This window comes from Microcaecilia unicolor, chromosome 6 (genome assembly GCF_901765095.1).
Source record: "Microcaecilia unicolor chromosome 6, aMicUni1.1, whole genome shotgun sequence".
NCBI lineage: Eukaryota > Metazoa > Chordata > Amphibia > Gymnophiona > Siphonopidae > Microcaecilia > Microcaecilia unicolor.
Window position 1 is genome coordinate 48024141 of NC_044036.1, and position 27488 is coordinate 48051628.

General features: G+C 51.0%; 1 protein-coding gene across 3 annotated transcripts in view; it reads right to left on the reverse strand.

Annotated features, from left to right (window-relative positions):
- ZRANB2 (zinc finger RANBP2-type containing 2) overlaps positions 1 to 27488 on the reverse strand; it is a 120075-nt gene that overhangs the window by 38337 nt on the left and 54250 nt on the right. For 2 of the 3 annotated variants that reach the window (XM_030205465.1, XM_030205464.1), the window contains exons 5-6: positions 18945 to 19021; positions 11655 to 11772 (exon numbers count right to left, since the gene is read on the reverse strand). In XM_030205465.1, the coding sequence (XP_030061325.1) occupies positions 11655 to 11772; positions 18945 to 19021 (195 nt within the window). The remainder of the gene's footprint in view (positions 1 to 11654; positions 11773 to 18944; positions 19022 to 27488) is intronic. The other variant, XM_030205463.1, reaches the window with a different exon arrangement.

Genomic DNA, 27488 nt, shown 5'->3' on the forward strand with positions numbered 1-27488 from the left:
GTTTTTCCTACTAGAGGTATGGGAGGATACACATACAGAAGGCCTGTCCCCCAATGTAGGAGAAAGGCATCTGACGCTAGTCTGTCGTGGGCCTGAAGTCTGGAACAGAACTGAGGGACTTTGCAATTGACTTGAGTGGCAAAAAGATCTGCCGAGGGGGTGCCCCACACTTGGAAGATCTTGTGGACAACGTCAATGTTGAGTGACCACTCATGAGGTTGCAAGATTCTGCTCAGTCTGTCGGCCAAACCGTTGTTTACGCCTGCCAGATACGTGGCCTGGAGAAACATACCGTGATGTTGAGACCAAAGCCACATCCTGACGACTTCCTGACACAGAGGGCGAGATCCGGTGCCCCCCTGCTTGTTGGTGTAATACATAGCAACCTGATTGTCCGTATGAATTAGAATAATTTGATTCGACAGCCGATCTCTGAAAACCTTGAGAACATTCCAGATCGCTCATAATTCCAGGAAGTTGATCTGAAAATCCTTCCCCTGAAAGGACCAAGCTCCCTGAGTGTGAAGTCCATCTACCATGAGCTCCCCACCCCAGGAGGGATGCATCTGTCATCAGCACTTTTTGCGGCTGAGGAATTTGGAATGGACGTCCTAAGGTCAGACTGGTTCGAATTGTCCACCACTGAAGGGAATTCCGAATGTCGGAGGACAACTGGATCACATCCTCTAGATCCCCCGCAGCTTGATACCACTGGGAAGCTAGGGTCCATTGAGCTGATCTCGTGTGTAGACGTGCCATGGGAGTTACATAAACTGTGGAAGCCATGTGCCCTAAAAGTCTCAACATCTGCCGAGCTGTGATCTGTTGAGACGTTTGAGCCAAGGACACTAGGGCCAGGAGATTGTCTGCCCTTGCCTGGGGGAGATAAGCTCAAGACGTCCGTGTGTCCAACAGAGCTCCAATGAACTCCAATTTTTGCACTGGAACAAGGTGGGACTTGGGATAATTTACTACAAACCCCAGTAGCTCCAGCAGTCATCTGCATGGATCGTAGAGCCCCTGCCTCTGAAGTGTTCTTCACCAACTAATCGTCGAGATAAGGGAAGACATGCACTCCCAGTCTGCGTAGCGATGCTGCGACAACTGTCAAGCACTTTATAAAGACCCTGGGCGCAGATGCTAGGCCAAAGGGTAGTACATAGTACTGAAAGTGCTGAGTTCCTAGTCGAAATCAAAGGTACTTCCTGTGAGTTGGGAGCACCAAGATGCGAATATAGGCATCTTTTAAGTTCAGAGAGCATAGCCAATCATTTTCCTGAATCATGGGAAGAAGGGTGCCCAGGGAAACCATCCTGAACTTTTCTCGGGCTAGGAATTTGTTCAGGGTCCTTAGGTCTAGGATGGGACACATCCCCTTGTTTTCTTTTGCACAAGGAAGTACCTGAAATAGAATCCGACCGCATTGGCCTTTAGAAGGGCGGAGAGTTCCTCTGCAAGTACCTGCTTGTGCTGGGAGCTGAAGGATTGAGCTCCCAGTGGGCAATTTGGAGGCTTGGATGCCAGATTGAGTGTGTATCCGAGCCGGACTATTTGAAGAACCCACCTGTCGGAGGTTACAAGAGGCCACCTTTGGTGAAAAAATATCAACCTCCCCCCGACAGGTAAGTTGCCCGGTACGGACACTTTGACTGCGGCTATGCTGCACCGGAGCCAGTCAAAAGCCCGTCCCTTGCTTTTGCTGGGGAGCCGTAGGGACCTTCGGCGCACGGCGTTGACGAGAACGCGCATGCTGGGGCTGAACCTGAACTGGCTGCCAAGAGGCAGGAGTGTACCTATGCCTATTATAGCAATAGGGAGCACTCCTCCTCCCTCCAAAAAACCTCCTGGATGAGGAGGCAGTAGCAGAAGATGTCCGGCGGGAGAGAGAATCCATGGCATCATGATGTTTTTTCATCTGTTCAACCATATCCTCTACTTTCTCTCCAAAGAGATTATCCCCCTGGCAAGGAACATCCGCCATTTGCTGCTGGGTCTTCAGATCCAGGTCAGAGACACGCAGCCATGTGAGTCTGCGCATCACTATACCTTGAGCAGCTACTCGGGATGCTGCATCAAAAGTGTCGTAAGTCCCCCTGGCCAGGAATTTGCGACACGCCTTCTGCTGCCTGACCACCTGGACCGGAGGAAGTGCTTCAACTAAACTGGACAGTTGCCTCACCGACTTCCGTAAATGAATGCTCGTGTACAGCTGGTATGTTTGGAACTTGGCGGCAAGCATTGTGGCCTGATACGTACGTCTCCCAAAAGAATCCAAGGTCCTAGACTCTCTGCCTGGGGGCTCCGAGGCATAGTCTCTAGTACTAGTCGCTTAACCCTCCATTGCCCCATGTAAGCCGCATTGAGCCTGCCATGAGTGGGAAAGCGCGGGGTACAAATGTAATAAAAATAAAAAAATAAAATAAAATAAATATTCTTGGCTCTTCTGAGAGCAGAGTCCATCACCATGGAATCGAGAGGAAGTTGGGCCTTCACCATTACAGGCTCTTCATGGACTCTTTACTGGGACTCGGACTTCTTGTGGACCACTGAGTTAGAGACAGGGCAAGACCAATTCCGCACCATCACTTTCCTGAGTGTATTGTGCAGGGGGGTCGTTGCAACCTCTGCAGGTGGAGAAGGATAATCCAGGACCTCGAGCATCTCAGCCCCGGGCTCATCCACAACCTCCATAGTGAATGGAATGTCCTTAGACATTTCCCGTACAAAGGATGAAAAAGTAAGACTCTCAGGTGTAGACTTTCTTACTTCAATGGGTGGAGTAGGATCAGAGGGAAGCCCACAGGACTCTTCCTCTGAAAAATACCTGGAGTCTTCCTCTTCTCCCCATGAGCGTTCTTCTTTGGTATCGGACAGAAGCTCTCTCAGAGCAGCCCGAACCCGAGCCTGTCTCTACGTCCTCGTGGGGGATGCCGAGAAGTCGACCCCTGCCTGGACTACGGCGAAGCTTCCTCTGCTGACGTTGAGGGGGAGTCAACCCGGGTGGTAACCGGCTCCGGTACCGCAAGCGGCACCGAGTGCAGGGACCTCTGCACAGGTGATGGCCCAGGCACGGGAAGAGCAAGCACCCTCAACACTGAGGCAGACTGACAAAGCAATCCTTCCATAAGTTCTGGAAGAAGGGCCCGGATACGCTCATCGAGAGCTGCCATCGGAAAAGACTGTGGGGCCGGTACCAGAATCTGAGGGGGATCAAGAGCCGGTACCAGGCTGCCGGACAACCAACACATCAGCACCTCCTGAATGTAGGGTGAGTGGTCCTCCCAGCACCGACGCTTCTCGGGTGCAGACTCCCTCGGCTCCCCGGAGCTCTCGGTACCGTGTCTGGAAGGAGATCGATGATGATGCTTCTTCGCCTTCGCTCGACGCCTGTCATCGACACTCCTCGGCACCGAGGACGTGGAATCCTCACGCCTCCTTGGGGCCGGGCCTGCATAGCTCGAGACGGGTGGAGACCCACTCGATGCCTAGCTGCTCCCAGCTCGAAGTGGTCTCTACAGCCATTACCTGGACTCTCGGTGCTGCTTTCCTCGACGTCGAAGGACCGGACTGATCAGCAAAAAGTCTCTCGCGCTGAGCCTCTCGAGCCTTTTCTTCATTAACTTACACAGCTTACAAGCAGCTGGAAGATGATCGGGCCCAAGAGACACTGGAGGCACCATGCGTGAGGGTCGGTACTCGAGATGGTCCGGTTGCAGCGAGTACAGCGTTTGAAGCCATTGGGAGTCTTCGATGACATGGGCGGGAAAATAGCGTCCGCGAAATTAAAAGGCTCGAGTGTGCCAATTAAAAAGGCACAAAAAAGGGGAAAAAAAAGACGCGGCCGAGTGGCCACAACGAAAAAGAAAGGAAACTTGAACAATTTGAGGAAAAACTAAATAAATAAGGGGAAAAACTCTTATTTATTTATTTTTCCTTTTATACTAAGAAGAAGAAGAAGAAAACAAGAAGGGCGCGATAAACGCGAAAAAAGAATTCTCCTGGGCCAGCAAAAATGAGGAGCAGCAATTCACACAACTCCCTCGCAGCGCGGATAAAAAAGAACTGGTTTAGTCAGGCTCGCGCCCACGCAACGGAGCATTCTACAAACTTCTAGTTTTTTTTTCCTAAAGAAAAGTTCTGGTCTCCTGGACCGTTGCGGACGACGACCCACACGAAAGAATATGGAGCCTGCTTGTCTTCAGAGAAACAGATAACCCCTCTCTAATAATCCTCACAGTTCCAAACTGGCTCAGGAGAACATGTATGCAGAGCTGGTACTATGTGCAGCCGAGAAGTTCTTCCTTTACCATAGGGACTGAAGAATGCTGTATCAAGATACAATTCTCATATACGACTTAAGGTAAAATTATGTATAATCATACCTGATAATTTTCTTTCCATTAATCATAGCTGATCAATCCATAGACTGGTGGGTTGTGTCCATCTACCAGCAGGTGGAGATAGAGAGCAAACTTTTGCCTCCCTATATGTGGTCATGTGCTGCCGGAAACTCCTCAGTATGTCGATATCAAAGCTCCATCCGCAGGACTCAGCACTTAGAGAATTACACCCACGAAGGGACACTCTGCCCAGCTCACCACCGCCGAAACGGGGGAGGGGAATTAACCCAGCTCATCCCCACACAAGTGGGGGAGGGGAATCCGTCCAGCTCATCCCCGCGGAGCGGGGGAGGGACACCACACCCGCCAATGCGGGGGGATCTGGCTTATCCTGCAACCGCAACCGCGGGAGGAGCTGACTGACCCTAACACCGCCGAAGCGGGAGGGGTACAAAACTGCCCTACAGCCGCACGAAGCGGGAGGGAGTGCCGGCAGAATTTTAAGTCTCAATCCAGCCCCGTAAAACGGAGGGGAGAGGAATGCAGCAGCTCACTGTAACACAAACTCGTCTTAACTCTTGAAGAATCCAAGTGAAAAAACTTGAACACGAAGTCTTTCTGAAGCAACTGAAGACTAAACTTGAACCTGAAACGCAACCAGAATAAAAACAATACAGATATCTGGGAGGGGCTATGGATTGATCAGCTATGATTAATGGAAAGAAAATTATCAGGTATGATTATACATAATTTTACCTTCCATATCATCAAGCTGATCAATCCATAGACTGGTGGGATGTACCGAAGCAGTACTCACCCAGGGCGGGACATAGAAATCCCTGACCGCAACACTGAAGCTCCAAACCGGGCCTCCGCCCGAGCAGCCACAGTCAAGCGGTAATGCTTGGAGAATGTATGGGCCGAAGCCCAAGTTGCCGCCTTGCATATCTCTTCCAAGGAGACGGAACCGGCCTCTGCCATCGAGGCCGCCTGAGCTCTTGTAGAGTGAGCCTTCAGCTGGATCGGCGGCACCTTCCCCGCGGCCACATAAGCCGCTGCAATGGCTTCCTTGACCCATCTTGCCACTGTAGGCTTAGCAGCCTGCAGACCCCTACGAGGACCTGTATACAGGACAAACAGATGATCCGATTTCCGGAAATCATTGGTCACTTCCAAGTACCTGATGATGACTCGTCTCACATCCAGATATTTAAGAGCAGAGTACTCCTCTGGGTAGTCCTCCCTACGAAAGGAAGGGAGACATAGCTGCTGATTCACATGGAAGCGAGAAACAATCTTGGGCAGGAAGGAAGGCACTGTGCGAATAGTCACTCCTGCCTCAGTGAACTGTAGAAAAGGCTCTCGACATGAGAGCGCCTGGAGCTCGGAAACTCTTCTGGCTGAAGTGATAGCCACCAAAAAGACTGCTTTCAACGTCAGGTCTTTCAGAGATGCCCTTGACAAGGGTTCAAACGGCGGCTTCTGCAATGCTCTTAGCACCAGGTTGAGATTCCACGCAGGCACCACTGAGTGCAGAGGAGGGCGCAGGTGATTAACCCCCTTGAGAAAGCGCACCACATCTGGCTGCGAAGCCAGGGAAGCACCCTTCAGGCGGCCCCTGAAGCAAGCCAGAGCCGCTACCTGGACCTTAAGGGAACTGAGCGACAGGCCTTTGTCCAGACCTTCTTGCAGGAACGCCAACACTGAAGAAATTGGAGCAGTGAAAGGAGAAAGAGAGCCTGCTTCACACCACGCTGCAAAGATACGCCAAACCCTGGCGTAAGCAGTAGAAGTAGAGCGTTTCCTCGCTCTCAGCATAGTGGCGATGACCTTGTCTGAGAAGCCCTTCTTCCTCAGACGCTGCCGCTCAATAGCCAGGCCGTAAGACCAAAGGGGGAGGGATCCTCCATCACCACGGGACCCTGATGTAACAGGCCCTGCTCCACTGGCAGCCGCAGAGGATCGTCGACTGAGAGCCTGATCAAGTCCGCATACCAGGGACGCCTGGGCCAATCCGGACCCACCAGGATTATCCTGCCGGGATGCTTTGCCACCCGGTCTAGTACCCTGCCCAACATGGGCCAGGGCGGGAACACATAGAGAAGCTCTTGTGTCGGCCATTGTTGGAGAAGAGCATCTACTCCCAGGGATCGCGGGTCCCGTCCTCTGCTGAAGAAGCGCGGCACTTGGCAATTGGCCGATGACGCCATCAGATCTAGGCTCGGCTGGCCCCAGCGCTTCGTGATGTCCAAGAACGCCTGAGCAGATAGCTGCCACTCTCCGGGCTCCAAGGTATGGCGACTGAGAAAGTCCGCCTTGACATTCATGACTCCGGCAATGTGGGCCGCTGACAGCTGTTCCAGGTTCGCCTCCGCCCACTGGCATAGACTCATAGCTTCCTTGGCTAGAGGGGCGCTCTTGGTACCTCCCTGGCGGTTGACATAGGCCACAGCCGTGGCATTGTCCGACAGGACCCGTACAGGCTTCAACACCAGTACCGGGATGAACTCCAAAAGCGCCAACCGAATGGCTCTGAGTTCCAGGAGGTTGATAGACCACTTTGCCTCCGCAGGAGACCAGAGCCCCTGCGCTGTCCTTCCCAAGCAGTGGGCTCCCCAGCCCGATAACGAGGCGTCCGTCGTGACGACAATCCACTCTGGGGACACCAGAGGCATTCCCGCAGACAACTTGTCTGTCTGCATCCACCAGCTCAGCGCCTTGCGCACTGCTGGATCCAAGGGAAGACGCACCGCATAATCCTCCGACATCGGAGTCCAGCGCTGCAGCAGAGAGTGTTGTAGTGGTCTCATATGAGCCCTGGCCCAGGGCACTACTTCCATCGTGGCCGTCATAGAGCCCAACAGCTGCACATAGTCCCAAGCCCGAAGAGGAGAGGCTACTAGGAACTGGTCCACCTGAGCCTGAAGCTTGACAATCCGATTGTCTGGCAGGAACACTCTGCCCACTTGGGTGTCGAATCGAACTCCCAGATACTCCAGGGACTGAGTCGGGCGCAGCTGGCTCTTCTCCCAGTTGATGATCCATCCCAGGGAGCTCAAAAGAGCAACTACCCAGTCCACAGCTTTGCCGCACTCTGCATAAGAGGGGGCTCGGATCAACCAGTCGTCCAGATAAGGATGGACTTGTACTCCTTCCTTTCGCAGGAAGGCCGCTATGACCACCATTACCTTGGAAAAGGTCCGCGGAGCAGTAGCCAACCCGAACGGGAGGGCTCTGAACTGGAAGTGTCGGCCCAGGACTGCAAAACGCAGAAAGCGTTGATGAGGAGGCCAGATGGGAATATGCAGGTACGCTTCCTTGATGTCCAAGGATGCCAGGTACTCCCCTGCCTTCACTGCCGCTATAACAGAGCGGAGAGTCTCCATGCGAAAGTGCCGCACTTTCAAGGCCCGATTGACCCCTTTGAGGTCGAGGATAGGCCGGACAGAACCTCCTTTCTTTGGTACCACAAAGTAAATGGAGTAACGCCCCTTGCCAAGCTGACTTTCTGGCACCGGAACGACCGCACCCAGGCGGATCAGATTGTCCAAAGTCTGCTGCACTGCCACAGCTTTGACCGGAGACTTGCAGGGAGAGAGTACAAACCCGTCTCTTAAGGGTCGGCAGAACTCTAGCTTGTAGCCGTCTCTGATGACTTCCAGCACCCAAGCGTCTGAAGTTATTGTGGTCCACTCGCCCAGAAACGAGGACAGCCGTCCTCCAATCTGCACTGGGGCGTGGACCAATACCCCGTCATTGGGTACGAGACCCTGGGGGAGGACCGGAGGGAGCACCTCCGGGACGGCGGTCTCTGCGAAAGGAATGCTGCTTGGGGGAGAAATTCCTCTTAAAGGAAGAGGGGGCAGAAGCACCCGACCTGCCCGGGCGGTACCGACGGGCTTCCTGAAACCGTCCTCTGGAGGTACCGGGACGAGCACTAGCCCGAGCCCTGACCTCCGGTAACTTCTTGCCCTTAGACGTGCCGAGATCAGTCACGATTTTGTCCAGCTCGACCCCAAAGAGCAGCTTGCCTTTAAAAGGCAATCTAGCCAGGCGGGATTTTGAGGCGTGGTCAGCAGACCAATGTTTCAGCCAAAGCCACCGCCGCGCAGAGACAGTCTGAGCCATGCCTTTAGCTGAGGCTCTCAAGACATCATACAGCAAGTCTGCCAAATAGGCTAAGCCCGATTCCAGGGCTGGCCAATCATCCCTCAAGGAATGATCCGAGGGGGAAGCCCGCTGCACCATAGTCAGGCACGCCCTGGCCACATAGGAGCCGCAAACTGAGGCCTGCAAACTTAAAGCAGCCGCCTCAAAGGACGACCTTAAGGCCGCCTCCAATCTCCTGTCTTGGGCGTCCTTTAGGGCCGTGCCACCTTCCACCGGCAATGCCGTTTTCTTAGTCACCGCAGTGATTAAAGAATCCACGGTAGGCCACAGATAGGCCTCACGTTCACTCACAGCCAAAGGATAGAGGCGGGACATAGCCCTAGCCACTTTAAGGCTCGCTTCTGGGACATCCCATTGAGCCGAAATTAAGGTGTGCATGGCATCATGCACGTGGAAGGTTCTAGGCGGGCGCTTCGTCCCCAGCATAATGGCAGAGCCAACAGGGGCTGAGGGAAAGACGTCCTCCGGAGAGGATATCTTCAAAGTGTCCATGGCCTGTAACAACAGGTTGGGCAAATCCTCCGGGCGAAAAAGCCGCGCTGCAGAGGGGTCATCCGCTCCATCCGAGCGGGATCCGTCTCCTCCAAGGAATCCGCAAAGGACCGTTGGGAGACCTCAGACACGCTGCCCTCATCTACATCGGAGGAGACAAATTCCTCCAAGGCCTGGGAATCAACCCGAGGGCGTTTACCTCTGGGAACCTCAACCTCTTTACCAGAGGAGGGAGCGGGGGCAGCGTTGTGCATGAGGAAGGCCCGATGCAGCAGCAAAACAAACTCGGGGGAGAAACCCCCCAGACTGTGCACTTCCGCAGCCTGGGCAACAGCCCTAGGCGCGCTCTCAACCGGCGCTCGCAACAGCGGGGGAGAGACATGCTGCGCATCCAAAATGGCGTCCGGCGCGAAACTCCGCGAAGGAGCCGCGCGGGAAGAACGGCTCTTAACTTTAGCCGCTTCTATGCCGTCGCCCAAATTAAGGGCGTTCATGGCATTAATGTCTCCAACCTCAAGGGTGGCCCAAGAAGAAGCCGTCCGAGCCGCGTGGCCGGCTAAGATGGCGGAGGCGAGGAGCGGGGGATGGGCGTTTATGGCGGGAAAAACCGCCACGCCGGAGGAAGGACCGGGACATGCATCGGTCGCGAAACTGTCACCCACCAAGGGCGAATCCGGCTTGAAGACCCCCGCATCCCCTCTAGAAGCGCTCGAGCGACCCGGGGAGCGACCCTTTGCGCCCTCGCCCTCCGACGCCATGTGCCACGAGGAGAAGAATCGTGGAACCCCCGCCCGCTATAAAAAGGTAAATTACCTGCTGTCCGCTCCGAGTCGTAACGACCTGGTGTCTCAGTGAGTAGCTGCAATAGACGCTTAAATAAACGTCGAAATAAACGCCTTTAAGGCCGTTCAAAATTTTTTTTTTTTTTAACGGAGCCAGCGGGAGGGGGGAGAAAAGGAGGGACCTGGCACCACCAGGTTTGCACTTGCTCAAAAGAGCCCTCAACCCCAGGCACTCAACAAAACCTAAAAATTAGGCTTGGAGGCCTAGCCAGAGCTGCTGCTGTGTGTGACCACCACCTGCTGAGATAGAGAACATACTGAGGAGTTTCCGGCAGCACATGACCACATATAGGGAGGCAAAAGTTTGCTCTCTATCTCCACCTGCTGGTAGATGGACACAACCCACCAGTCTATGGATTGATCAGCTTGATGATATGGAAGCCCCTTTTGGCTTATGGCCTAGCCCTTGAGAGGTTCCAATTTTCTAGAAAAAGGTCTGTGATCTCTACTCTTCACAAGGTTTGCAAGACTTTACTTTTGTTGACATATGTCAAGACCTGGTGTCTTTTTGCGGGCTTGTATCAAAGCCTTAGTTATTCCCCGTGGAGAGCAAATATTCCATCCAGAATGGTATGAACAAGGGTGTGACAATTCATTAAAAGTCCAAGCAGCATCTCCCTTGTGTTTCAGGGGCAGTATTCCGGGCATGATGTTGAATGCTCTCCACATGCATTTACTTTTCAACGTGGATGGGGGTCAAACAGATTTACCCACCATTTAGGTCAATCATTCCTGTGAGGAATTAAAGGCTCAATCAAGTGAGAAATGTTACCTTGAAGGACCAATCCCTTAATGCTGTTTTCCCAGTGATTATTTGCTTGCCTCGCTTTATCTCTGATATAAAAGGTCTATCCTGAAGGGATTTCTAATTGATTGTCTTTGATGATTCAGCTACGTTCCATCCACTGTTTTATGCCTTACTTAAAACAGTCTTTCTTATTCACTTGAACCAGCCAAATCTAGTCTTTTATCCTTTCCCAAAGGGGAATGTCACAAGGGAGACCAGGATCTACCCTTGTTGTATTTTTGAGTTCAGTTCAGGCACAGAGTTCAGTGAGCTCCGGAAGGCCGTGCTGAACTTCTGTCTAGGTGGATATAAGACTATTCGTTTGGAACACATGTTAATTCTTGTAGATCTTTGGGCACATGCTACAGGGGCTAAAGCTTCTTCCTGGGTTGAAGTGAATGACAGTTGTTTCAGAGGTTATCTGCAGGATGACTGCTTGGTTGACCTTGCATTCCTTTGTCAAGTACTTCAAATTGGATGCTCAGGTCAGGCAGAATTCTGCCTTTATCCATTTCCCATCTACATTATCTATATAAAGTTACATACAATTGAGTTACCTCCCTAACTGCTTCACTGTTGTTCAAAAATATCTCATGCTGCACAGAGCAGTTTTGCTTCAAAATATGAAGTTAGCACCAGGAATGAAAGTATAAATAATAGCCACATTGAGCCTGCAAATAGGTGGGAAAATGTGGGATACAAATGCAACAAATACATAAATAAAATAAATAAATAGTTTACACTTAATCAAGTGAGATAGCAGTCAAACATGCAGATGAAAGTCTCATGAGTGCCTCGCTGAGTAAAGCAAACACCATTAATATCAAGAAAATCACAATTTTTCTATAAAAGAGGGCACTAAAAATGCCATAGTCATTAGTGCAGTCCGATTAATTAATGCTTTCATCTGCTCTGCCAGAAGTATCAGTCATTTTGAATTGACTACATAATAAAAATAAGCTTGGTTACTTTGAAATAGCGACTGTTACAAATGCTGGATGACTGAGGAATTAAGATTACTTACATCATCTAGTTTATATTTTGAAAGGTCTTCTTCCCCATCTGATTCTTTTTCATCATCGTCTAGGACAGTCTTGGGATCAGCTGGCTTTCCTCTATACTTTTTCTTTTTGCGACCAAACTAAACATAAAAGGAATAAATCCATTCCATTGCAAAAAGTGTTCAATACATTGAATAACATGAAACATTCAGCACTTATATGATAGACGTTAAAATACCCGAAAGACACAAATAATGCGAAAGAGAACCATTTTTCAAAGAAAACTATTATTTTTTTAACAAAATATCTAGATATAACAGCCTAAATGTAGACTCAGAAGCAATATGCTAAAAATTCTTTTTTTCTGGTGACATTTGGTGAATGCATGGAACAGCATCAAGTGGCACTGAGGATGCTCACACCTCAATTCAAGAAAATTTTAATAATCACAGAGGACCCTAATAGCCACCTGTATACACAGGGAAGGAACCAACAGAATATGCAATGCAGGAGAAAATGTTCTTAAAAGAATTCATTCAGCAAACAGGAAAAACAAGTGGCAAATTCACAAATACAATAGGAGATATAAAACAATACTCCAGCAACCATATGCGGATCAAGCCTGCAAATGGGAAAATGAGTTCTTGCCTGTTAATTTTTTTCCCATTAGTCCCGAAAGATCAAACCAGAGACTTGTAGGTTATGCCCATCTACCAGCAGGTGAAGATAGAAAGAACACCAGATCTCTGCCATATAGGGACCCTTGCAGCAGTCTCACTTCCAGTATTGTCGATATTAAAGCAGTGAAGAACTCAAAGTAGGACAGAAAATATGTCCTGCCTCTACAACCACAAAACAGTGAACACCACCCCACAAAAACAGAGGCACAAATGTGGCAAACTGCCACAGAGACTGCATTCCTGCCTGCTTCCCAATAACTCTGTCCTGTGCTATGTATTATGCAGTCAGCCATCAATTCTTAAAAAAAAACAACAAAACAAAACAGAAATACTCTCTGCTGTCCAATGGATCTTTGAGAATATGCCTTGACTGCCACAATTCACAATCTAAAGAAGCACAGAACACAAAAAGAAGTGATAGAATACAGCTAATAGGGAGAACACAGCTAGTAGGGAGCGGACTCTGGATTGATCTTTTGGGACTAATGGAAAGAAAATTAACAGGTAAGAACTAATTATCCCTTCCATAGTGTCCCTCAGATCAATCCAGAGAGTTTTGGGATGTAACAAAGTAGTCCTCAAGTAGGGCGGTACCGCCACACCTTAGTCTGCAAAACGGGACATGCCAAAGGCTGCATCCTACCACACTGCCACATCCAACCGGTAATGTTTCACAAAGGTATGCACTGACGTCCAGGTTGCTGAGTGACGTTTGTCCACCAATACCGCCTGAGTTTCTGCAAAGGACGTCGCCAGGAATCGGGTGGAATGTGCGCTCAGAAGACAGGGCAGAGTCTTCCCTGCCAGCATGTAAGCTGCCAAAATGGCCTCTTTTAGCCAGCGGGCCAGTCACTTTTGAGGCCTGTTGCCACTTCTGCTGGCCTGTAAACAGCACAAAAAGGTGATCTGCCGAAAATCATTAGTAACCTCCACATACAGGAGCAAGACCCAACGCACATCAAGACACCAAAGTTCCCGAAGTTGTCCGGGTAGTCCTCCCTGCCTAAGCATGGGAGGAAAATCGGTTGGTCCAGATGGAAATCTGTAACCACCTTTGGGAGAAGGAACGGTCTGAACCTGGACCCCTGACTCCGAGAACCGAAGAAACAGGTCCCTACAAGGGCATGCAACTCAAACTCTACAAGCGGACACGATGGCCACCAAAAGCACCATCTTCAAAGTCAAGTGCTTAATGGAAATCCTGTCCAAGGGCGCGAATGGCAGCCTTTGCAACATCTGCAGCACCAAATTGAGGTGCCACTCGAGGCAATCTAGACACCTGGGCAGATTCAGGGGGGTTAACCCCATGTAAAAAATGGATGGCGCCTGGATGTGCCACCAAAGAAGTGCCCTGTAAGCAACTGTGGAAACATGCCAAAGCCACCACCAGTACCTTCAGGGAGCCAAGCACCAGCCCCTTTTCCATCCCTGCCTGCAAAAATGACAAAATATGCGTCACAGACGCCACTGAGGCAACCACATCAGGACTCAAAAGGTCCTCCACACTTGTGCATACGCTATGGATGTATACTTTTACCTCCCCAACAGCAGCGTCGTAACTACTGAGGCTGGGTAGCTCTTCTCTCTCAACTTTGATCTCTCAAGACCCAGGCAATAAGACCAAACGGGGAGGGATCCTCCATGAGAACAGGCCCTGGCACCAGAAAAGGGCAATCAATCAGAATTCACACAAGATCTGCGTACCATGGATGTCGAGGCCAATCTGGTGCCACCAAAGTTACCAGGCCTGGATGTCATACCACATGACCCAAGAGCGTGCTGATCATCGGCCACAGCAGAAAGATGTATTGTAGAGCATCAAAGCACGGCTGCAGCAATGTGTCCAGGACCTCTGACGCAGCTTCCCTCCGTCTGCTGAAAAAAAAAAAAAAAAAAAGAGGTATCTTCGCATTGGCCTGCATCGCCATCAGATTGAACACCGGCACCCCCAGATGTCGACAATGAGCCAAAAGCCTCCCCAGAACATTCCCACTCCCTGGAATCCAACAGATTGCAGCTGAGATAGTCTGACTGAACATTGAGGACGCCAGCGACGTGGGCCGCTGACAGCACTTATAAGTGCCTCTCTGTCCAAAGGCAGAAGAAAGCAGCCTCTTGAGCTAGGAATGCACTCTTGGTGCCACCTTGCTTGTTGATGTACGTCACCACCGTGGCATTGTCGAACAGGGCCCAAATGGCAACACCCCGCAGAAGGTCACTGAAGGTAAATAGGGCCCTCCGCACCACCCTCAACTCCAATTGGATGATCGGCCACGTCGCTTCCATCGGAGACCAGATGCCCTACACAGACATGTACGGGCAATGAGTTCCCCAGCCTGAAAGACTGGTGTTCGTCATCACCACCACCCAGTCCTGGGCGGCCAATGTACATCCCTTGCCATACGTTGTTTGACTGGAGCCACCAATGAACTCTTGCTTGTATCATCCAGGGAAGGCAGAGGCGATATTCACTGAGCAGGGGTGACCACCTGCGCAGAAGAGACAACTGAAGGTCCCTCACATGTAGCCTGACCCATGGAAGGACCTTCAGGGTAGCTGCTATGGAGCCCAACACTTGCACATAATCCCAGGCCCTCAGGGCTGGCAACTGGAGGAGGTGGGATACCTGAGCAGCAATCTTCTGCCTGCATGCAGCCAGGAGGAAAACCTTCCCCACTCTCCTGTCGAAGAGCACCCCGAGATACTCCAGGGTCCGCGAGGGCTGCAGCTTGCTCTTCTCGAGGTTGACCACCAACCTAGAGTCCACAGCATGTCGACCACATACTAAATCACACACAGGCTCTCCTCCGCTGAAGACGCTCGAATGAGCCAACTGTTCAAATAGGGATTGGACCCAGATGCCCTCCTTCCACAAAATCCCGCCATGACCACCATCACCTTGGAGAAGGTATGGGGCGCCATCGACGGCCCAAAGGGCATGGCCTGAAACAGATAGTGCCCTTCCAGAATCGCAAACTGAAGGTAGTGTTGATGTGGTGGACAGGTGGGTACATGTAGGTACGCCTCCTTGAGGTCCAGAGACATCAAGAACTCCCCGGGCTGCATCGCCACTATGACAGACTGAAGGGTCTCCATGAGAAGGTGGCTCACTCGCAGGGCTCTGTTGACTCTTTGAAATTGAGAACAGGATGGCAGGAGTCACTCTTCTTGGGCACCACAAAATAAAATAAGTGCCCTGACCGTTCTCTTCCGATGGAACCTTGACCACTGTCCCGAGATGAATCAGTTCTGCTAGACTGTTCTTTGCACAGGGATTCCAGAAAGAAATCCAGGAGCGGCCGGATGAACTGCAGCTTGCAACCGTCCCGACCGACCTCCAAGACCCACTGGTCTGAGGTAATCCTGGTCCACTCCTCCAAAAACAGTGACAAATGCCTTCCAATGGTGAGTTTGGAGGAACGGACCAAGACCGCATTCACTGTGAGAAATGGGAGGGCTGGGTCGCCATGGAGGCGGAAGCACCTCACTGCTGCATATCACCCTGAAAGGATTGCTGTTTCTGTTGAAACTGCAGCTGCTGAAAGGACCTCGATTTCCCAGGACATTAGCAAGACTGAGAAGAGCGGGAAGAAGATTTTCCGTTGTCCTCCGGTAGCACCTGGCACATAGAACAAACGTTTGACATTCTTCACCGAATCATCATCAAACAGAGGGTGCCTGGTAAGAGGAGCTTCACCAGGTGCACCTTGGAAGCCAAATTTGTGGACCAATGCCACATCTAGCTGTAGACGCCAGGGACATCTCCTTCGCTGGTTTTTTTTTTTTTCGGTTGGAGAACTTTATTAGGCTCCAAAAAAGCAGCCAAAACCTCTGCTCCCCAAGTTTGTTTATTTTTAGCAAGACTTTGAGAGGGGAGAGAGAGAAGGTAGAGGGGTGAGGGCTCTGCATTGCTTGTGCCAACAGATCAAAGGACCAAGTTCGTAGGCAAGGGTCTCAGGCCTCAAAGCCTGGGAGCTAATGCACCCCCACCTCAACCAAGAAAGTGACCCATAGACCAAACCTAGGAGAAACACTGGTCCCCAGGACTCAATCAGCAAGACACTGGCTGTAGCTTAGATCAGTGGGAGTGAGGATGAAAAGCAAAAACACAAACAACAAGAACAACAAAACCAAACCAGCAGCTGGGCCAGAGCAACCTGAACCATCTGTGGAGGCAGAGAAATACTGACTAGCTTAAGGCTGTACCTGCTGCTATACCAATGTTGTCACTGGGAACTGTTTCTCTCTTTCTCAATCTCTTGGTCGAGAATTATAACCCATTGGTGTGGACTGGTCTAGCTGGATGATAAGGAATCATAATTCTCCTTTCTTTCCTATCAAAAGCTTTTCAGAACTTTCTAAAAATGCGGCGCAATGAACTAAGAGGCAGGGGTGAACTAATCATTCGGGCAATTGGGCAGTGACTGAGGGTCCTTAGCCTACCCCCCATATGTCCATCATATCTCTTCCCCTCCCCCTTCATCCCCAGATCCAGCATCTCTCCTCTCTCAACCCTCTCCCACACTCATGGTTCAACATCCCCTCTCCCAATCTCTCAACCCTCAGGTCTACCATAAAACATTATCCATCCCTCTAGAGGTCGCTGGCAGCAGCAGTGATTCATATGCACTGCCCAAGGCCAGCCCTAGAACATTCCTCTTGCTGCATCCCACCCCTTCTGACATTAAGTACTGTTTTTGCATGGGCAGAACATAGCAGAGGGAAGGCTCTAGTGTAGGCCATAAGCAACACATGAGGAAAGACATCTTAAATGTAGAGTGGGGGAATGGGGGTTCAGAAAGAAGGGAAGATGTTGAACCTGCAGGTAGAGGGAATGGAAGAGAAAGGGAAAGGAGGGAAGAGATATTGGAACAAGGGTGGAGGGGAGAGAAGAGACCCTGAACCACGGGGGGACAAGAGGAAAGAGATGTAATAGGAGGATGTCAAACTACAAGGGCATGGGAGGGGCGAAAGGGAGGAGATGTTGGGCTACAAAGATGGAGAAAGGAAGAGATGCTGTGAATGGTGGAACTAGGTGGGAGAGGCCTTGGGAAGTTAAGGAGAAGAGTGAGGGGAGAAATGTGGTAATGAGGAGTAGATGAAAGACAGAAAGGAACATAAGGCTGAGGAAGAGAAGACAAAAAACGAAAAAGCTTATAGGTTGGTGAAAAGTAAGAAGATAAGACTGGAGGGTGAGAAAAAAAGTGAAATTTGAGTGGAGAGAGAGGCAGGAAAAAGGGAAAGGGCTAAAAGATCAGTATGTCAGAGACAGATAAAATGAGGAAATGGAACAATAAAGAAGAGATGAATATGACAAATGGACAGTAGCCACTGGAATAAGAATAAGCAGAAAACAGACAGGAAAGCTGAAAATAGAAACTGTGACCAATATGATGGAAAAGTAAAATGTCCAGGGGCAGGGGGCATTCCAAGATGGCGGATGTCTGGTGTTGATCTCCATCACAGCGTTCTTTTTGCTAGATTACTCGTTTCCTTACCTCTCCTACTAGATGTGGAAGAAATGCAAGGGAGTGCAGCATCTGTTGTTGGAAGTCTCAGCCCCAGTACCATTCAGGCTGATGGACAGTTTTGTGTGTTGACCCGAGGCAGGAGTGACTCCGGGTGGCTCGCTGGGATTGCCAGTGGCAGAAGGTGTACCACTGACTTCCCCTGAGCTGGAAGTTTCTCTATCCTTGGAGTCATGGCTCCCCTCACCTTTGCCGCAGGGAAGTCCCATGCAGCCGCTCAACGAGATGAGCAATGGCGGAGGAGCCCTGAAGCAATTCACAGTTGGAGAAGATGCTGTGGATATTGAGAGCACACTGGCGAGTGGGGATATGCAGTGTTTAGAGTAGCAGCCTGGGGTTTTGGGTGAGAAGGGAGCGCATGATGCAGATTTTTCCTCTGTTAGAACAGCACCAGGTATTATTGAATTGTTCACTATCATACTGGTAAGACCTAAGTTACTCACTTTGGAGACGCTACGGGAAAGCACCTTGAGATTAGGAAAGTCCTTTCTGGGAGAAATGGGAGTACTTTCTCAAAAAACAGATACTTTGGTTTCACAACAGAGCACTGTTAAAGCAGATATTAATGGATTAAACCAGCGTGTCACTGAAAATGAAAAAAATCTCCAACAGATTCAGTAACAAGAAACAATAATAAAGATATTTCTGTTATACATCGTAAGTTGGAGGTACTGGATAATGCAAACAGGAGGCAAAATCTAAGATTTATAAACTTTCCCCGTGTACCTGCTGTATTTGTTCTTGAGATGTATAAAACATTTGTCAGAACAGTTTTAAAAGTGCCTGTAGAATCCATTCCACCAGTTTCCAGAGCTTACTATCTCCCCCAGGCGAAGAGGAAGGAGGGAACTGGGAAAGATCTCTCCCTAGAATTGGACAGTTTGGATTTAACAAATTTTCTACAAAGATCAGACTCTGACCCTGTAGGTGCTACGTTATTGCAGTGCAAGCAAATCTCTCTCATGAGTATTCATTGTGGATATCCTGAAAACCTGACCGGCTGGGGTGCCTCCAGGACCAGGTTTGGGTACCACTGCTTTAATCATTATACTACCACTATCCATCTTTTTTTGTTTTAAGATTTTCAGCACAGCAAAATATTACCTCATCATATTCTCCATCAGATTCTTCACGTTCTATATATTCAACGTTTTCTCTCTCATTAAATCCTCCTCCATAACCTGCAAGAAAAGAATAAGATTTATAACAAATTTAAACCATCTACAAATCTCTCAAATATTCCGGTATATAGTTCTGTATGAAAAAATATTGGTTAAACTAAGTTTTCAACTTTTACCAAGCAATGATGCCCAGATACCTTTTGTGTTATTTTATATAGATTTATAAAATTACCACTACAGTTGAACGGTATGAAAAAATAAAACAGGACTAAAAGTTTTCTAACTAATGGGACAGGTAGGGAAAACATTTTTAAGTCACTAAGGTAAAATGTATTCTTACCTGTTAATTTTCTTTCCTTGAGTTCCACTAGACCAATCCACACCAATGGGTTATATCCCCCAATCAGAAAATGGAAACAGAGAAAGTTCCAGTGATACCACCAGTATAACAACAGGTGCAACCTGGAACTAGTCAACATATTCATAAGCTGAACCAAGACCCAAACAGCAAAATGAAAGCCCTCTGAAAACTCACAAACAAATTAATGCAACAGATAAGACATGATCTTCATACTCCATCAAGGAAACAGAACAGGACTGCTGAATACAGAACAGTCTGTAGGATACCGCCTCAGTCTTCCAGACAGGGAAGTGGAATGAGGGCTCAAGGGAAAAAAATTAAACACGTAAGAATAAACATCACCTTCTTTTTCGTCACACTAGTCCAGTCCACACTAATTGGATGTAATAAAATTCATATCTGGGCAGGAGTAAGACAACATTCCCTGCACCACCACCCTGCAGAAGGCACTGTCTGCTTTGGCCCATATATCCAGCTCGTAGTGATTCACAAAGGAGTGTAGAGAGGACAAAGTTGCTACTTGGCAAAATGCCCTCTGGATAGGTTGTTCAAGCCTCCATCCAGGAGACTACCTGTGCACTAGTTGAGTGGGCCTGCAGTCTCGCTGGGAGCAGCTTATCGCCAGAGTGGAAGTGGCTTTGATGACTGCCTTGATCCATCAAACAGTGGAGGCCTTAGATGCTGCCTCCCCCTTGTATGGACCTTGAAACAAAACAAATGATCGGACCTCCAGAGCTAATTATTAACCATCAAATATTTCAAGAGCACCCTCAATGATCCACTCCCAAAGTGGAATTCTTAAGGAAAGGTAGCAACCATACCACTTGATTCAAATGAAAGGGAGAAATCACCTTTGAAAGAACTGTATGCAAGGAGTCAGAATCCTCTGAGAGGGACAAATACGAATCCCTACAAGATAAGCTGTCTTAAGTGAAATATCTTTCAATGATGCGAATCAAAGAGGTTCAAAAGGTACCCTTGCCAAAACTCACATCATCAAGGAAAGGACCCCTGGGGCAAAACCGTAAAACACAGCTAACAAAGTTGGAGCCCCACCCCTCACAAGAATCGAATGATGTCAGGCATAGAAGCCAAACAAGAACACCCCAGGGAATCCCAGAAATGGGCGAGAGCCTCCACCAGAACACAACAGATTTCAGGACCAAACTCCGATTGATGCTATCCTACAAGAACCAGAGTATTATGGGGATATCCGCCTTCCAGGAAAAAGGGACCGCTCGTTATATCAGGTCTCAAAGGCCCTCCAGACCCTCACATACGCCAAGGTGGCTAAGAGTCTTCACACCCAAAAGCAGTGCAAAATCAAGCCCACCAGAAGCCAGGGAGTAAAAACGTAATTCAGGGTCTGTGTGGGCCAATCCTGTACCAATGCATTGATCCCGGCCAAGTCCATAGCCATTTGGCAAGTGAAGAATAAGCTGTCCAAATTGCACCATCTGCTGGAGGTAGAGAAATATTGACTAGCTCCAGGCTGCACCATCTGTTATACTGGTAATGTCACCGAAACTTGTCTGTTCTTTTTTCAACTACATCTGCTAATCAGGAGATAAGACCAGTCCACATCAGTGGGTACTAACAAGAAGGAACAGTAAACCTAGGATGCTAAACCAAACACACGTCATAGCATGTGAATCCAATGATGTAAACAACTAAAAATTAACTGAAAACTACATTGTATTATCAAACCCAGTTTTTCCTATGGAATTCCCCATGAATTGTGATGAAGACTGAAGGCTGCAGTATCACCAATGGCATCCTTATTTTTCTCACTCCTCATCCAGCACAATCCTGTGCTCTATGGTACGTTTTCCTCCTCTGCTTTCAGGCACAGGGTGTCACTCTGATCTCCACAGTACAAAGTGGGACATCTGATGTGAACAGAAGCAGAAGGAGAGAAGTAAATGGCCTGAGATACTGCGCTGCTGATGGCTTCTTCCTACAGCTAAGCCAAGTCAGTGTGGAAGTGAAAGAAGGTTTGAGAAAGTGAAGAGAGAACCTGTGGAGATGACACAGTTAAAAATCATATGCTTTAAGTTAGAAAAATAATATTCTTAGAAAAGCTTGTCATAGCTGCAGTACTAGTAACTGCAGATAAGCAAGGCTTGTTTCAAGGACAAAGATGTTCCTCCAAAAACAACTGGAAAATCTCCCCCTTTTAAACTATCTTATTATAGGGACAGTCCCTTTTAGATATTTCTCAAGGATATTCATTATAATAACTAGACACTATTTCAAAGGTACAGTGAATGATACATACCTGTAGCAGGTGTTCTCCGAGGACAGCAGGCTGATTGTTCTCAAGACTGGGTGACGTCCGCGGCAGCCCCCACCAACCGGAAAAAAGCTTCGCGGGACGGTCGGCACGCAGGGCACGCCCACCGCGCATGCGCGGCCGTCCTCCCGCCCGTGCGCGACCGCTCCCGCCAGTTGAATGACTAGCAAAAGATGAAACACACAACTCCAAAGGGGAGGAGGGAGGGTAGGTGAGAACAATCAGCCTGCTGTCCTCGGAGAACACCTGCTACAGGTATGTATCATTCACTTTCTCCGAGGACAAGCAGGCTGCTTGTTCTCACGACTGGGGTATCCCTAGCTCTCAGGCTCACTCAAAACAAGAACCCAGGTCAATTGAACCTCGCAACGGCGAGGGTACAACAGAAATTGACCTACGAAGAACAACTAACTGAGAGTGCAGCCTGACCAGAATAAATTCGGGTCCTGGAGGGTGGAGTTGGATTTACACCCCAAACAGATTCTGCAGCACCGACTGCCCGAACCGACTGTCGCGTCGGGTATCCTGCTGGAGGCAGTAATGTGATGTGAATGTGTGGACAGATGACCACGTCGCAGCCTTGCAGATCTCTTCAATAGTGGCTGACTTCAAGTGGGCCACCGACGCTGCCATGGCTCTGACACTATGAGCCGTGACATGACCCTCAAGAGTCAGCCCAGCCTGGGCGTAAGTGAAGTAAATGCAATCTGCTAGCCAATTGGAGATGGTGCGTTTCCCGACAGCGACCCCTAGCCTGTTAGGGTCGAAAGAAATAAACAATTGGGCGGACTGTCTGTTGGGCTGTGTCCGCTCCAAGTAGAAGGCCAATGCTCTCTTGCAGTCCAATGTGTGCAACTGACGTTCAGCAGGGCGGGTATGCGGCCTGGGGAAGAATGTTGGCAAGACAATTGACTGGTTAAGATGGAACTCCGACACCACCTTCGGCAGGAACTTTGGGTGGGTGCGGAGCACTACTCTGTTGTGATGAAATTTGGTATATGGAGCATGAGCTACTAGGGCTTGAAGCTCACTGACCCTACGAGCGGAAGTAACTGCCACCAAGAAAATGACCTTCCAGGTCAAGTACTTCAGATGGCAGGTATTCAGTGGCTCAAAAGGAGGTTTCATCAGCTGGGTGAGGACGACGTTGAGATCCCATGACACAGTAGGAGGCTTGATAGGGGGCTTTGACAAAAGCAAGCCTCTCATGAATCAAACGACTAAAGGCTCTCCAGAGATGGCTTTACCTTCCACACGATAATGGTAAGCACTAATCGCACTAAGGTGATTCCTTACTGAGTTGGTCTTGAGGCCAGACTCTGATAAGTGCAGAAGGTATTCAAGCAGGTTCTGTGCAGGGCAAGAACGAGGTTCTAGGGCCTTGCTCTCACACCACACGACAAACCTCCTCCACTTGAAAAAGTAACTCTTTTTAGTGGAATCCTTCCTAGAGGCAAGCAAGACCCGGGAGACACCCTCAGACAGACCCAACGCAGTGAAGTCTACGCCCTCAACATCCAGGCCGTGAGAGCCAGAGACTGAAGGTTGGGGTGCAGCAACGCTCCGTCGTTCTGCGAAATGAGAGTCGGAAAACACTCCAATCTCCACGGTTCTTCTGAGGACAACTCCAGAAGAAGAGGGAACCAGATCTGACGGGGCCAAAAGGGCGCTATCAGAATCATGGTGCCGCGGTCTTGCTTGAGCTTCAGTAAGGTCTTCCCCACCAAAGGTATGGGAGGATAAGCATACAGGAGGCCGGTCCCCCAATGGAGGAGAAAGGCATCCGACGCTAGCCTGCCGTGTGCCTGAAGTCTGGAACAGAACAGAGGCAGCTTGTGGTTGGTCTGAGAGGCGAAAAGGTCCACCGAGGGGGTGCCCCACGCTCGGAAGATCTTGCGTACCACTCTGGCATGGAGCGACCACTCGTGCGGTTGCATGACTCTGCTCAGTCTGTCGGCCAGACTGTTGTTTACGCCTGCCAGGTACGTGGCTTGGAGGAGCATGCCGAACCGGCACGCCCAACGCCACATCCCGACGGCTTCCTGACACAGGGGGCGAGATCCGGTGCCCCCCTGCTTGTTGACGTAATACATTGCAACCTGATTGTCTGTCCGAATTTGGATAATTTGGCAGGACAGCCGATCTCTGAAAGCCTTCAGTGCGTTCCAGATCGCTCGGAGCTCCAGGAGGTTGATCTGCAGATCCTTTTCCTGGAGGGACCACAGACCCTGGGTGTGGAGCCCATCGACATGAGCTCCCCACCCCAGGCGAGATGCATCCGTCGTCAGCACTTTCGTGGGCTGTGGAATTTGGAATGGACGTCCCAGGGTCAAATTGGTCCGGATGGTCCACCAGAGCAGTGAAGTGCGGCAACTGGTGAAGAGGCGGATGACATCTTCTAGATTCCCGGTGGCTTGGAACCACTGGGAAGCTAGGGTCCATTGAGCAGATCTCATGTGAAGACGAGCCATGGGAGTCACATGAACTGTGGAGGCCATATGACCCAGAAGTCTCAACATCTGCCGAGCTGTGATCTGCTGAGACGCTCTGGTCTGCGAAGCCAGGGCCAAGAGATTGGTGGCCCTCGTTTCGGGAAGGTAGGCCTGAGCCGTCTGGGTATTCAGCAGCGCTCCTATGAATTCCAGAGACTGAGTTGGCTGGAGATGGGACTTTGGGTAATTTATCACAAACCCCAGCAGCTCCAGAAGTTGAATAGTGCACTGCATGGACCGGAGGGCTCCTGCCTCCGAGGTGTTCTTGACCAGCCAATCGTCGAGATATGGGAACACGTGCACTCCCAGCTTGCGTAGGTAGGCCGCTACCACCACGAGGCACTTGGTAAACACTCGTGGGGCGGAGGCGAGCCCAAAGGGCAGCACACAATACTGAAAGTGCCGTGCGCCCAGGCGGAATCTGAGATACTGTCTGTGAGCTGGCAGTATCGGTATGTGAGTATATGCGTCCTTTAAATCCAGGGAACATAGCCAATCGTTTTTCTGAATCATTGGCAGAAGGGTGCCCAAGGAAAGCATCCTGAACTTTTCTTTGACCAGGAATTTGTTCAGGTCTCTCAGGTCTAGGATGGGACGCATCCCCCCTGTTTTCTTTTCCACAAGGAAGTACCTGGAATAGAATCCCTGCCCTTCCTGCCCGGGTGGTACGGGCTCGACCGCATTGGCGCTGAGAAGGGCGGAGAGTTCCTCTGCAAGTACCTGCTTGTGGGGGGAGCTGAAGGATTGAGCTCCCGGAGGACAATTTGGAGGCAGGGAGGCCAAATTCAGGGCGTATCCGCACCGCACAATTTGGAGAACCCACTGGTCGGAGGTTATGAGAGGCCACCTTTGGTGAAAAAATTTTAACCTCCCTCCGACCGGCAGATCGTCCGGTACGGACACTTGTAGGGCGGCTATGTTCCCGTGGATCCAGTCAAAAGCCAGTCCCAGGCTTTTGCTGTGGAGGCGCAGGGGGCTGCTTAGGCGCACGCTGTTGACGAGAACGAGCGCGCTGGGGCTGTCCCTGTGCCTGACGAGGCCTTCAGGCCGGCTGGTTGTACCTACGCTTTGCAAAAGAATAGGGTGCAGCCTGCCGGGCCCGGGAAAAACGTCCACCTGTGGAGGTGGATGCTGAAGGCGCCCGGTGGGAGAGCTTGTCGAGAGCGGTTTCCCGCTGATGCAGTTGGTCCACCATCTGCTCGACCTTCTCACCAAAAATGTTATCCCCCCGGCAAGGGACGTCGGCCAGTCTCTGCTGGGTGCGGTTGTCCAGGTCAGAGGCACGCAGCCATGAGAGCCTGCGCATCACTATACCTTGGGCCGCAGCACGAGATGCCACGTCACAGGTGTCAAAAATACCCCTGGACAGGAACTTTCTGCACGCCTTCAGCTGCCTGACCACCTCCTGATAAGGCCTGGACTGCTCCGGCGGGAGCTTATCGACCAGGTCCGCCAGCTGTTGCACATTGGTCCGCATGTGGATGCTCATATAGAGCAGGTATGACTGGATGCGGGTCACGAGCATGGAGGATTGGTAGGCCTTCCTCCCAAACGAGTCCAGAGTGCGAGACTCCCGCCCCGGGGGCGCCGAGGCAGTATCCCTCGAACTCCGTGCTCTCTTGAGAGCAGAATCCACGACCGCAGAGTCATGGGGCAATTGGGGCCGCATTAACTCTGGGTCGGAGTGGATCCTGTACTGGGACTCTGCTTTCTTGGGAATGGTGGGGTTAGTTAACGGTCGCACCCAGTTCCGAAGCAGTGTCTCCTTGAGGACATTGTGCAGCGGCACCGTGGAGGACTCTCTAGGTGGTGATGGATAGTCGAGGACCTCGAGCATCTCGGCTCTTCCACAGAGACCACGGGAAAGGGAATGCTGATAGACATATCCCGCACAAAGGAGGCAAAGGAGAGACTCTCGGGAGGTGAGAGTTTCCTCTCCGGTGAAGGCGTGGGGTCCGAGGGAAGGCCCGTAGACTCCTCTGAGGAGAAATATCTAGGGTCCTCCTCTTCCCCCCACGAGTCCTCATCCTCGGTGTCGGACATAAGCTCATGTAGCTGAGTCCTGAACCGGGCCCGGCTCGACGTCGAGGCACCAGGGTCTCGGTGTCGTCGAGCGGTGGACTCCCGCGCCGGCGGGGACGGAGCTCCCTCCATCGACGTCGACGGGGACTCCACTTGCGTGGCTGTCGAGACCGGCACCGCAAGCGGCGGCGGTGTCGACTGCCCCGGCGCCGGGCTAGAGCTCGCCGGCGCCACAGTCATCGGCGCCGGGGGTGCCGGCACAGCCTGGCGCATCAGCCCTTCCAGGATCCCCGGAAGGATGGCTCTGAGGCACTCGTCCAGGCCCGCTGCCGGGAAAGGCGGTGGGGCCGGTAGGGGTGTCGGTGCCAGAATCTGGTGGGAGCCAGGAGACGACACCGAGGTGCCGGGACCCTGTTGCGTCGGCACCTCTATCACCGACGGGGATCTCTCCTCTCGATGGAGACGCTTCGGCGTCGACTCCTCTCCGACGTGCATCGAGGGCGACCGGTGACGGCGCTTCTTATCCTTCTTCCGATGCCCGTCACCGGCGCCGGGAGGCATGGAGGAGGAGGACGAAGATCCCCCTCGGTCTCGAGGAACCGGGTCAGACAGGGTTCGGTCCCGTGGGCCATGGGCTGAGGGAGTGACCGGGGCCGACTGCCCACGCGGCCTCTCACCTCTACCCTCACCGGCGGGCCGACGGGACCTGTTCTCCTGGGGTCGATGCCATCGGTGCCGATGTCTCGGGCATCGATACCGGTACCGAAGGACCGGGCGTCGATACCGATGCCGTCGAGGTCGACGTCGAGGGGCCGGCGCAAGTTCCAAAAATACGGTCCCGTTGAACTTGCCTCGCAACCTGAGTCCGTTTCCGGAGACCGAGACACAGGGGATACGACTTGAAATTGTGCTCCGGCCCGAGGCACTGGAGGCACCAAGCGTGGGTGTCGGTCTGCGAGATGGGCCGGCCGCACCGACCACACTTTTTAAATCCACTCGGGACCTTCGAGGACATCGACGGAAAAATCGCGTCGGCGAAATTAAAGTCGTCGATGGTGGCGGAAATCACACCTCGAAAATGAAAAACGACCGAGCGGCCACCAGGCCGCAACGCAACGTCCCCGCTGGAAGCGAGGGAAAATGGGAGCGCGTGCTCCTTTTTTTTTTTTTTTTTTTTCCGAAAAAGAAAAGTGGAGCGCGCGGCAATTAAACAAAAGAAATAAAAGAAGAAGATCGCGTAAACGCGACGGTTTTTCCGGGGCTGAAACAGAGAGAGCGGCACAGGCACGACTCTCTCCAGGCGCGGAAAAAAGGAACTGGCGGGAGCGGTCGCGCACGGGCGGGAGGACGGCCGCGCAT